General features: G+C 34.6%; 2 protein-coding genes across 2 annotated transcripts in view; one reads left to right on the top strand and one right to left on the bottom strand.

The window, feature by feature from the left end:
* LOC149425702 (elongation factor-like GTPase 1) overlaps positions 1-12214 on the bottom strand; it is a 457452-nt gene extending 445238 nt beyond the window's left edge. Inside the window, exons 1-10 of the mRNA XM_089644512.1 lie at positions 12099-12214; positions 8236-8599; positions 6653-6886; positions 6376-6553; positions 4439-5306; positions 3714-3787; positions 3469-3624; positions 2602-2719; positions 1480-2255; positions 238-351 (exon numbers count right to left, since the gene is read on the bottom strand). Of these exons, the coding sequence (XP_089500638.1) occupies positions 238-351; positions 1480-2255; positions 2602-2719; positions 3469-3624; positions 3714-3787; positions 4439-5306; positions 6376-6553; positions 6653-6886; positions 8236-8583 (2866 nt within the window). The 5' untranslated portion in view covers positions 8584-8599; positions 12099-12214. The remainder of the gene's footprint in view (positions 1-237; positions 352-1479; positions 2256-2601; positions 2720-3468; positions 3625-3713; positions 3788-4438; positions 5307-6375; positions 6554-6652; positions 6887-8235; positions 8600-12098) is intronic.
* A 147-nt stretch (positions 12215-12361) lies between these two features.
* LOC149425701 (mitochondrial import inner membrane translocase subunit Tim29) lies at positions 12362-13866 on the top strand. The gene has a single exon (XM_089644476.1). It carries the CDS (start codon positions 12456-12458, stop codon positions 13014-13016), a length of 561 nt encoding a protein of 186 aa, XP_089500602.1. The 5' UTR covers positions 12362-12455; the 3' UTR covers positions 13017-13866.
* Positions 13867-14874: the final 1008 nt, after the last annotated feature.

The following is a 14874-nucleotide window of genomic DNA, read 5'->3' as shown; positions in this document are numbered from 1 at the left end:
ATTTAACGGGGACCGTTCAAATAACAAAAATTCAAACTGGCGCTAATCGTCGATTTGATGGTGTTTGAAACACTCCAACATACGTTTTATATATTTTTGGCAGATGAAAACATCCAATCAATTGGCTATTTAACATCAAAGACAAGCTGGCATCAATAGACTTAATAATCACCATACATTCCTAACCTAACTAAAGACAACCTAGAAACAACGGGATAATGGTTTGAAAAGACTTACCTAACACTTGCGCCTTGGCGTTGATGTGGCAGGAATACATGGCGGCCATGAGGCGTTGGGGCTGGGCCTGGAAGGCTCTCCTGCAACCTTCCTTCACAGCTGACATTATTTGTCCTGAGAAATTGCAATAAAAATTATCACAATACTGATGAGAGAGCTCTTTGAAATGGCTTTACTTTTGTTCATTAACTCTTTGCACGCGGCCGTATCAACTGTTGTTACGGCAAAAAGTCTATACTCACACGCGGCTGTATCAACAGTTGATACGGCAACTTTGACGGCCGATATTCCCGCTCTCTTTCGTCATAAATGTATTTCTTGCTCACTTGGACATTTGTAGAACTATCACGATGCTGACATCTACAAGAATTTCTCAAAAATAAAATTGTATTTCATAAAAAAAGATCGATAACCAAGTGCGCCTCTTCGCGCCTTTTAGTCCTTTAGTTTACATTTTTGTCAACGGATGGCGTTAGTACTAGTTTGTCATTCACAACTTTTCATAACTAAGAATGATAAGTGATCATGGTGTCCCACTTGTGTCTATAAACACAGTGGCCTAAGTACACACACACCGAGAGTGGTTTATTTATGACGCCGAGTGAATGGCGGGACCACATTCAAAATATACGGTACGTCTTTGTATGAAATTTGATGTTTTTGTTTTTATAAACATCTAAGAGTGTTGACACACGAGGATTTGTTATCATATTGTGGAGAATAATCTGTTCTGTCTATATAGTCCAATAAATCATGCCAGAATGCTATAATTTGACATTTAATTGCGTGCATAGGTATTTGAAAATATGTACCGCGTACGGGTATAGATAAAACGGAGCAAATTAACGCGTTCAAAAGGTTAACAAGATACGAATAATCAAGTTCCTTCCCCTCCCCCAGTTTCAATTGGAGGAGCCACAGTTCATCAGGCTCTCCATCTGAAGTGAGACTCAATGTGGAGTCACAAAACATGAGCATCAACAGAAATATCTTATACATACTTACATTTAAACATTTATTTATAAGTTACAGTTACAGATTATAATTATATATAATCACACATCAAAAATAATAGGCACAAGCTGAATGTGGGGAGGGTGGCTAACTGAGTAAAATTTGGAGCGCTAACAGGTAAATACAGTAGTTGACCGAGCCACACAACTCAGATAGAGCAGTGAAATCGCACTAATGGACGGTGAATTACCCGAGGCATTGATATCAATATATTAAATGAGAACTAACCTGAGAATGGACCATAAGGCTGGCTGGCAGCAACTGCATCTTCCTCCTCCTTGGTAATACTCCATTCCTCCACAGCAAAAGCCACCCCCATCATCGGTTCCTCACACAAGGGGCCTGCTAAGGTTGCCAGTTGGAAACCATTCAAAAAACTGTTTGTGAAATCATCACGCAAATCTTTCTCCGCATCTTCTTTGATGCTAAAATCGAACAGGCACTTCTTGTAGTCTTTGGTGCGATTCAACAAAAGATTCGGTCCACACTTTCTAGGGCCTGCAGACCATATTTCTTCGACAGCATTATTCCACATGGGGCCAGCGGCTTCGAAAGCTGCTTTCAAATCATTTTTAAAAACTTCAACAGCTTTTAAAGACCTCTCATTCAATGTTTCGACCATCGTAGTTTTAGCACTAATTGGAATAGGTACACCATCAGCTACATTTAATTTCTTTACTTCTTTTTCCAATTCATCTTGCGAAGTTTTAGAAGGTATGAACGATTCTAAGATTTTCAACAAGTCTGCGTTCTTATCTAATAAGTCTGTTACACCCTTTGGGAGTGGCACAGCTCTGATCTTGATGATGCACTGTTTGTTAGGAGTCTGCAAAGTGATGATCTTTTGTCTTTCTTGCTTCTCGTTGATTTCTTGCTGAACTGTGGTCACATTTTGAATGTCAATATCTTCATTGACCATATCAGTTTTAGGCGGTTCAGAGATTGTCTCCTTAAAAGGCACAATAGGTTCGGACGCAGTTACTGGAACTTTTGCATATCTTGTACTAAAAAAAACAAAACATTAAACATGAGCATGAACTTTTCAAAATTGGAACTAGAGGTTGTTTTGAAAAAATATAAAAAGAATCAGATCTAGTACCTACCTATAATATATTTTAGCAGACAATTATTAATTCGATTTTTGAAATTTGCATAAATATTACTATGGCTTATTTTTGCAGGCCGTTTTTAAATGTGGAACTATGCAGGTCAAGTTACATGCCATGATTTTTCATGGGTAATAATTTAGTTTTATATGTTCTCAATCTCAGATATAATTTTTAATTAAGATACTTGGTTTTTTTTTAAATTTAAATAACATTTAATATTAGGTCACTTAGAAAAAAGTACCATAAATCTTCCAGACATCTTTCCAAGTGAACTTCTCCAGCGGTCAGAAGAACGTGTTCTCCTGTTTCTTGCACCAAGACCTGTACACAAGCATCAGCTTGGTTCAATAATCTCAAACCTGAAATACATTTTAAAAACATGCTTTTACTTAATTAATTTGTTAGGAAAAAAATACAGCATTGCAATTTAGGACAAAATGTCAACAACTAAACGATAAAGTAGAAAATCTGTTTGGATGTCTCACTAAAAATTTTTGAATAGTGAGCTTTGCCCTCTGGCATCATGAAATTTTGATCAGATATTTTTTAGCTCAAAATGTAATTTCCATCATAAGCTATTGAGAAAAATAACACATTGTTTTGGAAATATCAGGTGAAGCCGGGTGTTCAATAAAAAATAAGTGATGAAACTCGGGAGAAGCTGGGGTTGTAACCACTAGTCAATATATATTATTATTATTATAGAGCATAGACGGTTTTTGCCATTTTACCTCATGCCTTCAACAGTAACCCGGTCCCTTTGATAAAGTTCACCAGGGTTGTCATTGGATATATGGCTATATCTTCAGGCTCCACAATGTGTCTTCCCTTGTGAGATATCTTAGCATTGTTGGCAACAACTGAGCGGGACATTATCACCATAGGTGAATTGGAGTCTCTTCATCCTCTTCACATTTCCTGAATCTCTTCACTCCCAACAGCTTCGAGGTGGCAGTATAGTTACCGTTAGCAGTCCTACCATTATCCACAGTGAGGTTTTATCCATATTGAGTAGTTGCGCGGTTCGTCTAGGGCCTGGTCCGTTTGAGTACTTTGGACAGCCCCCTCCCACTAGCAATAATGATTTAAAGCATATTATGTTACGTACCTTTAATAAGCTTGGGCATATCAGAGTGATTGTGAGTTTCCACTGCGACCCTCACAATGGGCACAGCAAACATCTGCATCTCGATAAAGGATGGGCAAAACGCAGTTGTACTTAGAGTGGCCGTTTTTAGAACATGTTCGTCCAGGCCACCAATACCTGCAAATAAAATCCAAATAATGAAAGATTACTTATTATTCAGTAACGTCAAAAAACAAATTTAATAGGATATATTATTATAATCTTACCTAAGATATTCCCAGCTGGAACTTCTTCCAATTCTTCTAGTTCACGACCCATAAGTAAATAGAGATGATTTACCCTAAAATAAAAAGAGAAAACATATGTAATTAGTATTCTATAAACAAGCATTACTAACACTAACCCCTCAGGCTAATTTGTTCACTGTGTTCAACAGCTATTACCCGTAGAGTCCATAAGGTCTCATAGAAATCTCCCTCACTTTTATAGTTAGAAAAATGAACTAAACGGTGTTAGAAAGAGAAAACTACAAACTTTATATTCAAATACAGAAGTTTACCACAAAAGGAATAAAATCTACACCTCTATGAAACCAAAAGTTTCTTTTTATATGAAACGTCCAAAAGTGAGGTGACAATAATGTTTATAATAGATTGACTAAAAAAATGTGTATCTTTTTGGTTATCAGTAATTTTAGTTCAGTGTTTAGAAGATAAAAACGAAAGGTGAGCCTTTTTGAAGCTTTTTCATGTTTGTCTTCAAATTTTGTATTTACCAAAATTATAAGTTTATTTCTAATAATAAAATTGGAAAGCGTATTTCATAATAGTTTTTAGTTTTCAGATATGTTCAGAAATATTCCATTTATTTGGATTTTATCACAAAGCAGAAATACATACATTGTATTCTCCGACCTTCTGACAGCGTCTTTAAGAAATATAACAGTCAATATGCCAGAGGCTTGAAGGGTTAATCCCAATATATAACTTACTTGACTCTTGTGATATGTTGATTACTCTTCAAATCCTTCAGAGTTAGAGTTGAATCAATTTCCAAGTTCTTCAAATCACCTACAAACTTGTTAGGATCATGTTTTGGTCCCAGTACGTACAGTTCACAGCCTTTCTTGAGGGTGCCACTAAATATTCTCGCAAATCCAACAAAGACATCATCGTCTAATTCAATAACCTCTTCTTCCTGCTTGGCTTCAGGCAATACAACTGAAGAATCATCTAAAGAGACATAGTCTGGAGCGTTGACTTGGTTCTGACGTTCAATGTGTCTCTGACGAGCTATTTCTCTTCGATGTGCAATTTCCTCAGCTGTCAAAGGTTTAGCTTTGTTTGCAGGCAGACATTTACGATCAACAGGAAACATTTTAGAAATGTAAACAATAACTGGGCGGGAATCCGAGCTGTCGCAATCCAAAAAGTCTTTCTTTAATGCCTGTGTATCAGGAAGCAGTGAATCAAAACGCCTGTTTTGTAAACACATCAGTTTTTCTACCTTTTCTTCAGAGATTTCTTTAGGTGATGGAAGTTTGAGGCAAACCATGTCCAAAACAGCATCAGATAACGGAAGCCACTGGCACATCACCGCTTGCAACTGTATTTTAGAGTCGCGATGTTTCAAATCCCTGGCAGTCAGATTGATTCCTATCTTCTTGGTGATGGCTTCAACCTTGTCCCTTTCTTTTCTCACGAATATGGTATCGTACAGGGACCAAATGTTTTCTAGGACCAGCTGCACAAACACAGGTTTCTTGGCCTTCTCTTGGGCTCCTTTCATAAATCTTTTGGTCTTAGTATCTAAGTAGAAATCTCCCCAAATCACCTTCTGAAGCAATTCTTCTTTTACACCTAAAAGTTTTCAGAATGTGTAATCTGTTACCTTGCCATAAAAATTAGCTAATTCAACAATAACGTTCATCACAACAATATATGTCTTCTGTTACCTTGGCATAAAAATGAGCTATTTAAAGTACAACATTCAACAGGAGAACAGAAAGGTACTTGAGGTTGAATGCACTTGTAGATGATCAGAAAACAAAGTGGAACTATTTGTAGTGCTTTGAGCACCAAAAGAAGGAGAAGAACTGAATATTATTAATAATTAGCTGACGTGTACCCGGGTGCAGGGGATTATCCTTAGGAGATAGAAATATACCATTGCTGACTTTTCTCTGGGTCTTTTTAACATACATATACATTTCCATAGTACATTATTTAGATGTACTCGTAAGGTTTAGCCAGCGTTAGCAATGTAAGCGCCTAAAAACATTTTTTTAATGACTCGATCACAAAACATCGACTTTTCTATACTTTCTATAAATATTAATATGCATGTATTTTATAAATAAACCTTCCGGAAGAAATTGTCGACATAATAGTGAAAACCCAAAGATATTAGAAGAACGAGATGTGCTATGAGCATTTCGTACTGTGTGGAATTGTTTTGCCCAGTGTCGCCGGTTTTGTTCACCAATACCTTTACCTTACCTCACCAATACCTTTACCTTACCTTACCTTACCTTTACCTTACCTTACCTTTACCTTAGTGAAAACCTATTATTGGTTAAATAATTTAACACTTACTACACCATACCTTGTAATAATTATAACTGTTGGTTTTCCAAATAAAATTAAATAAATAAATAAATAATACTACTGCACACCTTCGCTTACGCTAAGGTAGCCGCACTAATACATAGAACAGATTTCTGTGCGTACACGTCCCGATACCGTTCAAAGTACCCTAATTAGGTAGTACTCCGCCCACGGTCCGACGAACAACATAGCATATCTCGTTCTTCTAATATCTTTGTGAAAACCCTATTAAAATTTGTTGCGTAGTTTAGAAGAACTAAGTGCCAAAACAGACAGACGCGGATGGCGACATTGTTTTATATTATTTAATGATTCTACTTACCCAACTTGTCAGAAAATAATTTTGCAAATTTAGCCACTCCGAACCCCCAGCCATCGATAGCACTTGCAAACACCACATTCCCCGACTCCGGAGTGAAGTATAGAAGGGAGTCGTCAGCGTCTTCTAGAGCAGAAGTCCAGTTGTATGGCGTCTCTGAATCATTACTTTCAGACTTCTTCTGCAGAAAGGCAAAACAGAAATAATAATATGTATTATAATAGGTGGGCTAGTTAGTAGACTAGCTACCTACTAAATTACAATTTATTTCATATCTTACCAGGTCAGTGTTATCTTCTTTTTCAAAGATATCGGAGGTGAACAGTTCTCCCAGCACGGCATTAACTTGTTCCAGAATTTGCGTCAAATGGACATACGCATCGAGGGGGGTTAGTTGCAGCTCCAATATGAGGCGATCTATCTTATTTAGAACTAACACGGGTCGGATGTTTTCTAAGAATGCTTGCTTAAGAGAAACTCTGGTTTGTGGGCAGACTCCTTCCACTGCATCGACCTAGAAAGAAAATGATGTCTCAGAATCAATACATATAATTGTCAATTGCATGCGATGGCGTAGAGATCTGTGACAAATATATGGGCACTAGCTGACATGTACCATATGGGCACTAGCTGACATGTACCATATGGGCACTAGCTGACATGTACCCGGCATTGCTCAGGGTTATGAATAAACTTTTGAGGTTGTAAATTCTAGTAAACTGGGTAAGTATTTGATTTACATGATCACGTCTTCCCAGGATGTCCCCGACCTCTTCTACCTTTCACTTCCATGTTATATATTCTCATTATACTTCTTTCTTTGTACATCCGCTCTTCATGCCCTCACCATCTAAGCGTCCCTTTCTCAATCTTATACATTTTGCTTACATCAGCCTTATACATATGTCTGATTTTACCACATTATTTGTTTCACTTGATTGTGCCATGTCTTCCTTGGGCGTCTCGACTTTTTACATTCTTTTCAGCTCATACATTCTCCTTACACCCCTTTCTTCGTTCATTACACAAGTCTAATTATACCGCACTTAGCAATGAAATCAAACTACTATAAAAGGACAAAGCAGTTTATTCTACAAATGGCCGAAATATTATAATGCGCTGCCAGAAACTATAAAAACTACACCAATAGGATAATTTAACTGTTTTTTTACTCTTGAAATAAATTACAGTAATGAAGGTATTTTCATTTTATTTTTATGTTGATGAATAAATTTTCTATAACGATTTAAAATGTGCCATTTTCAATTTGCCACCAAAATATTATGTTTGTTTATATTCGTGAATATGACGACGTTAACGTCACGCTGGACAACGTTGGTGACAGCCGTCTTACCAGCCTGTGGCGTTTTCTATGTTATATTATAATAAAACAAATAAAAAACTTTATTCCACTTAATTCTATGTTATAATAACATTGTAGCTAGTTGAAACAGTTTCGATATATGATGTTTTAGATCGTTTTTAAAATCAATTATTTTTTAATGAAAATATTAAAATTACACATTTAGTACAATGGTCAGAATCACAAAAATAAACTTTAAATTATCCACACATTTTTAACGGTATGCATAGTTTGTGAAAATGCCCCACTAATAAATTCAAATAGATTTTAAGAACCACATTAAGCAAGATAAAACTGAAAGAGTATGTTAGTTATAATTATTAATTTGTAAACTTAAATGTACAAATAACTAATACATATTTCCCGCTTGTACTGCGAGTTTCCGGAAACCATGTAACTTTATGTATTTACACTCTATGGAATGTGTGGGATTGCACTAACCTCCCCACCTTCCGGAATAAAGGAATAATTATTATTTTAAAATTAATTTAATTTCATACCACAATGATAGCACCATCACAAAGACGAACTGCCGTCGAAACTTCACTTGAAAAATCAACATGCCCTGGGGAGTCAATCAAATTGATCAAATATTCCTTTTCAGAGGCGAGGTGAAGAAGAGAAATGCTGCTGCTCTTCATGGTAATCCCTCGCTTTTGCTCATCGGGCCGGCTGTCGAGGTAGCGCAGGCTGCCCACTGACTTGGCCGAGATAATGCCATTGCTGGCCACCATGGAGTCAGCCAGGGTTGTCTTCCCATGGTCCACGTGCGCTAAGATGCAGATGTTGCGCACATTCTCCACAACCTTCTGGAGTTCGCCGAGCTTCGACGGACCGACTATACGCATATTGGTGAAGTAGTCGCTGAAAAATAAATTTAATAATGAAAATAAGAATTAATATACAAGGTTAACATTTGTCAACATTAGAACTCATTTGTGTGCTCAACAGCTTGGCTGTTGAATGGTTTGTTGAATAAAGATCAGGTGGGAATGCTGTATGCTGAATGCTAATGGTATTACAATGGAAGATGCTCTGAAGAACTAGAGCGCGCCCAACATTTGTTTACTTTTTAAAATAAATAATGAAAAGTTAATTAATATACAAGGTTAACATTTGTCAACATTAGAACTCATTTGTGTGCTCAACAGCTTGGCTGTTGAATGGTTTGTTGAATAAACATCAGGTGGGAATGCTGTATGCTGAATGCTAATGGTATTACAATGGAAGATGCTCTGAAGAACTAGAGCGCGCCCAACATTTGTTTACTTTTTAAAATAAATAATGAAAAGTTAATTAATATACAAGGTTAACATTTGTCAACATTAGAACTCATTTGTGTGCTCAACAGCTTGGCTGTTGAATGGTTTGTTGAATAAACATCAGGTGGGAATGCTGTATGCTGAATGCTAATGGTATTACAATGGAAGATGCTCTGAAGAACTAGAGCGCGCGCAACATTTGTTTACTTTTTAAAATAAATAATGAAAAGTTAATTCATAGAACGTCTCATAACGTGTGACAATAAGTTGAGGTAAATGATCGGAATACTATTATTACTGTAAAAGGAAACTAACTGCATTTGGGAAATTTTTCATTTTAGCATTTTAATTTTTAATTACGTAAAATGAAAATTAACTTTCGCAGTCTTAATTTCTGTCAATAAGGAAGTTGAGTAAAAAATATTTTGACTTATAAAAAATATGTTCATGTAGATCAAAAAATATTGATTCTAAATATATAAATATATTTCTATATTATTATTCTTAGAATTAGTTAAACGTTCTTGAAAAAGCATTCAATGGCAATAGACTGTATACGCTCCACGATTGGTCGAAAGAATTCTGACGTCACATGTGTCGTGATTGTATGTACAACAGATCACCTATGGTGCATCTCTTTCTATTACATGAGAGATGGTCGGTTTAGATGAGAGAGGTGTATAGGCCAAAGGTTTATTTGGGTTTGTCAAATATATGTACGTATTTTTTGTTATTATTATATGAAATGGATTTCTAAAGATACATATTCGTATAGTGCTTTATAATAATAGTTGTTTATTGCATAACTTAGAAGTTTTTATTATTATATATGTCACATAGCATGTGATACACTTCAGGCCGCCGGCCGCCCAGAAAAGTCAAACAGTGAACTGGGCTGTAAACCGTTATTTTACTTTTGGTCTTTACTTTTCTGCGCGGTGGTCCTGAATTCGCGCGGGGCACGTCAACAAATAGCGACGGCAATACCGTACAAGTACCGTACCGGGCGAGAAAAGCAAATATTCTAACTTAAAATATTAATTTAACTATGAAATCTTAATCAATTTTCTTTTTTTTTTTAATAACATCAATTCTAATAGACGGTTAACATTGGTAAAAAAATTACTGGAATTCCTTGTTGAAGAATTACAAATTTTTCGATACAAAATGCTTATGCGACGTGGTTTTCACAGTTCGAATGACGTCACACCACACCCCGCCTCTTACCGCTCGGATTCCGCTCGTTTTGGCGGGCTTAGTAAAATTTAAACTTTGAGAATTAATTTAATTATGAAAACAAACTTTAAAAAAAAAAAAAAAAAATACCAGTATTTAAGTTTGAATGCGAACATTGATAAAAAAAAATAAAAAAAATGGACTCAACTTCCTTATTGGTATTCCCGATTCTACCATAAGTGCCTAGGTCATAGCTTTAGCAATCACTTCATGCGGATAAGAAAAACAATGGCGCGTAATTTTGTTTACAATATTAGCAACATAAATCAAAGATTTATAACTTAACCAGCCAGTATAAAGAACACAATTGAAACGAAAAATGTAAATTAAGCGCACTTGAAGTGAAATTACACTAAACTGCGCTATATAAATGCCATGTTAATATTATTATTACTAAACAAACTTTACTTGAGAGGTATCATGTTGGATTTTAATCAGATTATGTCTCAGCCATTCTAATAAAACCTCCACCTTTCTAATCACTTCCAAAAAACCTAAAATACCAAAAGCAAAACACGCCATAATAATTTTTTTCGCACGTCCCGCTCCCATCGATAGGTTAATTATTTTGGACAGTTAATTTGTAAACGGAAACAAAACAAACGGCTAGAGATAATTGAATTACATAAATTAATATAATTTAATTTAATATTGCAGCAAAACAGCGCCTACTTAAAAAGCATAAATTATTTATTTAGGTAGGTTGATCATAATTTTATTTAACCAAATCTATCATATCCCAACCCAACCTTGGGTTGGGTTAGCCTAAATACCTCTATTTTATTTTCAGAGTTAGGCCAAAATAGTACCTACCTAATTTTCATAGAATAAATGGTAAAAATTCTAGACACTCTTATGGTATCAGGAATACCAACATAAGAAAATGTCATCAACCGAAATTATTCTGGCTGTCGTCCCATAGAACGAAAGTGAATTTTCATTTTACGTAATTAAAAATTAACATGAAAAATTTCCCAAATGCAGTTAGTTTCCTTTTATAGTAATTAAGGTAAATCAAAAGGTTTTATTTTTAAAAAAAATAGTATTAAGCGTGGCCAGCGATCCCGAATAATTACCTAAGTTGGTTCTCGTAAAAATAAATCATTAGAAATAAAGGTAAAGTCTGAATTCCGCTGCATGCCGCACTCTTTAAAAAAAAAGCACTTGATTTGTACTTGTCTATCTAATGTTTACAAGTATTTAAGTCAGGGGTTTAAGTCGCACATGCACTAAATAGGTTTTAGGGGTTATTTTAATAATTTATGCGTATTTACTAACCTTCAAACATAACTTTCATTGAGAAAACAATAGAACTTTAATGCATCTTTTACCATCTACCACCACATAAATAGTTATTTCTTGTAGTAATTAAGTTGAAACCAAGTGCTATTTATATATTTTTTGCGTACTAAGCGCGCAGCGGAAGTTTATCGAAATAAATTTAAGACAATAAATAGGAATACAACAAACGACAACCATTGCTTTTTCACAAAATAATATTGCAGTATTTTTCATTTAAAATTAGAATGGCCTAGTTCATGTCAAGAAAAGAGATGAAAAATAATAATATATATTATAGCGCCTTTAGTCCAATAAGAAACTAATAGGGTTTTGTAGAAATGCGTAACTTCTGTACTGGTTTAGCTACAAGAAATACATGAAATATGCATTTTAACAAAATTCGACGTATCCTCTCGTTATGTATTCACAAAAATACCTCTACATCAAGTCGTAGACATAAAAACCGATTTAGGAATAATCATCGCACTTTTACACTAAATCGTAATATTAAAAAACACGGAGGAATTTTCAAAAATAATAATTCTACGTCACAAGTGATGCATAAATAAATGTTATAAAATTACCTTCAATCAATATCTCAGTGATAAAGTATTGTTTTCATTAAAACAACTCAAATATCAAGTATGGTTGAACACGGTTGAACACAAACGTCAAACCGAAATTTCACAATAGACAGAAATGTCAAAAGCACGCTCGTTTTGGTATTACCATTAATCAAAAACCTAAATAATACTACCGAATTGCCATAAATAATATTTTTATACCCTACGGTATTACACTTTCTATGGTAAAAAGGAAGTTTCTATATGGCAATTATTATGACATTTATTAGGTTATGTCAGGTTAATTTGGTGGTGGCTATGTTGTAATAATCTCTAGTGATAGAATGTACAATTTGTTTATATTCTAACGTTTTCAAAATGGCAAAATTCGTAGCAAAATTCAAAATACCTCAATTTCAGCAGAAATTGGTCCTTCCTGAGAAATACAAAGGAACTTTCGTGGAAAAATGGGCTACCTACTGGAAAAGCCTCTACGCCGACTATCGAGGAATGGTGACTGATCTCGTCGTGGAAATGCAAGAAAAACCCAGAAAGGCCCTCTACATAACGTCAGGAATAGCTGTTGCGTGGCAGCTAGCTAAACATAACCCTGATGAATCAGACTTCAAGGAAGACCTATTGCGTTACTCCAATGAGCTGCTGCAAGTCAGCGAAGAATGTCAGAATCCCCGGACAGTACGGCATTTTAAGTACTTAAATTCATGTTACAACCACAATGTGTTACGTGTTGCTAATCTAGGAGTAGCCTCGCTTCTGTGGGTGGATGACTATGACGATGCTTGCGATGCATTTAAAACAAATTGTGAATACACTCAGCCGAGCTATTTCTCTGTTCTTCAACGCACGGTGGACATTGGGTTTATGGGAAAGTGGTGGAATATATACAGAAAGTTCCAGAACTTTGATGTTAATTTATAAATAGGATTAAAACATAGGAACTGAACTCTTACAACAATAGTGATTTCTTCTGTGTTGCTACAATTTTATTTAATTCACTATCCACATTTTTATTAAACAATCATCTATGCTAACTAAATTATTGTATGCAGTATTAATGTATACTTCATGCTTCCATTACCTTGGATTTTTTTTGTGAAGTTTTAGAACAGCCCACGCTTAATACAGATATTTTTTTGGGAAAACACTTTCATTGAACTTAATTACTATAAGAGACAACTATTTGCATTCGGGGGGTGGAAAATAATGCATATAAAATTACAATTACGTGAAATGAAAATTTTCTTTTGTAAATAATATTTTATATTTGGCTGATTTATATAGCACCATTTTCGTGAAAAATCACCTCAAGGGCGCCATATTGATGTTTTACAATAATAAATTCAAATAAAATAATACAACATTTTGTTATATCGGTATTCCTGATGTATGAAGAAAACACATTTATTTTTTAATTAAAAAAAAAAATTTAAGCGAAAAAACTTGCCTCAAAACCTATTTTATATTTAATACGAATACTGACATATCAACACGTCAATACGACAGCCGTCCCATACAAAACCAATTTTCATTTTACGCAATTGTAATTTTGAATGCATTATTTCCCATTTCCCCCGAATACAAATAGTTGTTTTTTATACTAATTAAGTTGAATCAAAGTGTTTTTTCCTAAAATATTTGTAGTGTGGCCATCTGTTCTAAAACTTAACCTTTTTTAACAGATTGTAATGATGTGAAATCATCTACCATATCTTATGCGATTGAATTTTTGCATCTCTCTTTCATTTTTTTTCATCAACTGCGTAGCAATGCTTGTCTTTTCTAAAATGTAATTATTATTATTATGTAATTTTGTTATTAAATTATATGACATGTTATTCTTGTTTGGTTTCCATTTAAAAAATATATTATTTATTGATTTAATTTCATTTTTTTTAGATGCATAACTTGCTTTCCACTTTTTTTCATAAGAAGCCCGAGATTTTAATAGTTCAAAAAAAAACCTTTCTAAAAAGAATAATAATATACATACTATTTGGCGAAGTGCTGTCTTAAACTTTTAAAAGGGTTACATCAAAGTATTTATTTATTGAACAATTTGTATAGCGCCGCTTTTGTGAGATATCACCTCAGGGGCCCTTTACAGTTGATGCAGGTATTACAAAAAATATAAATATTACAAAAATAAAGTGAAGTTAAGTAAAATGAAGTACAGGAACAGATGACACAGATGGAGACTGCAGCCCTCATTAATATGCACCCTAATTGTTGTTTCACAGAATTTGAACACTTCATCAAATTTCAAAGCTAATATTCATGTTCTATTATCATAAATAAACCACTCACTCTGTTACTATCCAAGTATTGCGAAATTACCAGCCCGTTGTGAAATAATGATCGATTTTTTGCATTGAAATTTGATTTAATTTTTAATTTCTGTGAAACAACCTGTGGCTAAGGATGACTAGGATCATCCTTATCCGTGAATAAGCTTCATCCTCACATCTGCCCTGAATATGGACACTGCAATGCTGTCCGAAACGTTGGCTAAAGAAGGAGTTAGCGCAACACGGCATAATACCCCAAAAACAAATAACAAAAAAAAAAGCTTCATCCTCTTCTTCTATATCCTTCAAATCCTTATTCCGCAGTAAAAATGAAAGTCTTTCATTTCTTCTAGCCAAGTACCATTGGGGTGATATTTTACAAAAACGGACCTAGTATTAATACCCCTTGAATAATTTAATTTAAAAAGGAACAAAGGAGAAGATAAAATGTTTTGTTTTTTCTATGAACAAAAGGGGTAAACCTGTAATAT

This window comes from Hesperophylax consimilis, chromosome 2 (genome assembly GCF_061612785.1).
Source record: "Hesperophylax consimilis isolate HC1 chromosome 2, BYU_Hcon_1.0, whole genome shotgun sequence".
Lineage (NCBI taxonomy): Eukaryota > Metazoa > Arthropoda > Insecta > Trichoptera > Limnephilidae > Hesperophylax > Hesperophylax consimilis.
This window is presented reverse-complemented; position numbering and strand designations above follow the sequence as displayed.

Coding starts and splice junctions, on each gene's coding strand:
- LOC149425701 (XM_089644476.1), top strand. CDS start 12,456: ATGGCAAAATTCGTAGCAAAATTCAAAATACCTCAATTTCAGCAGAAA.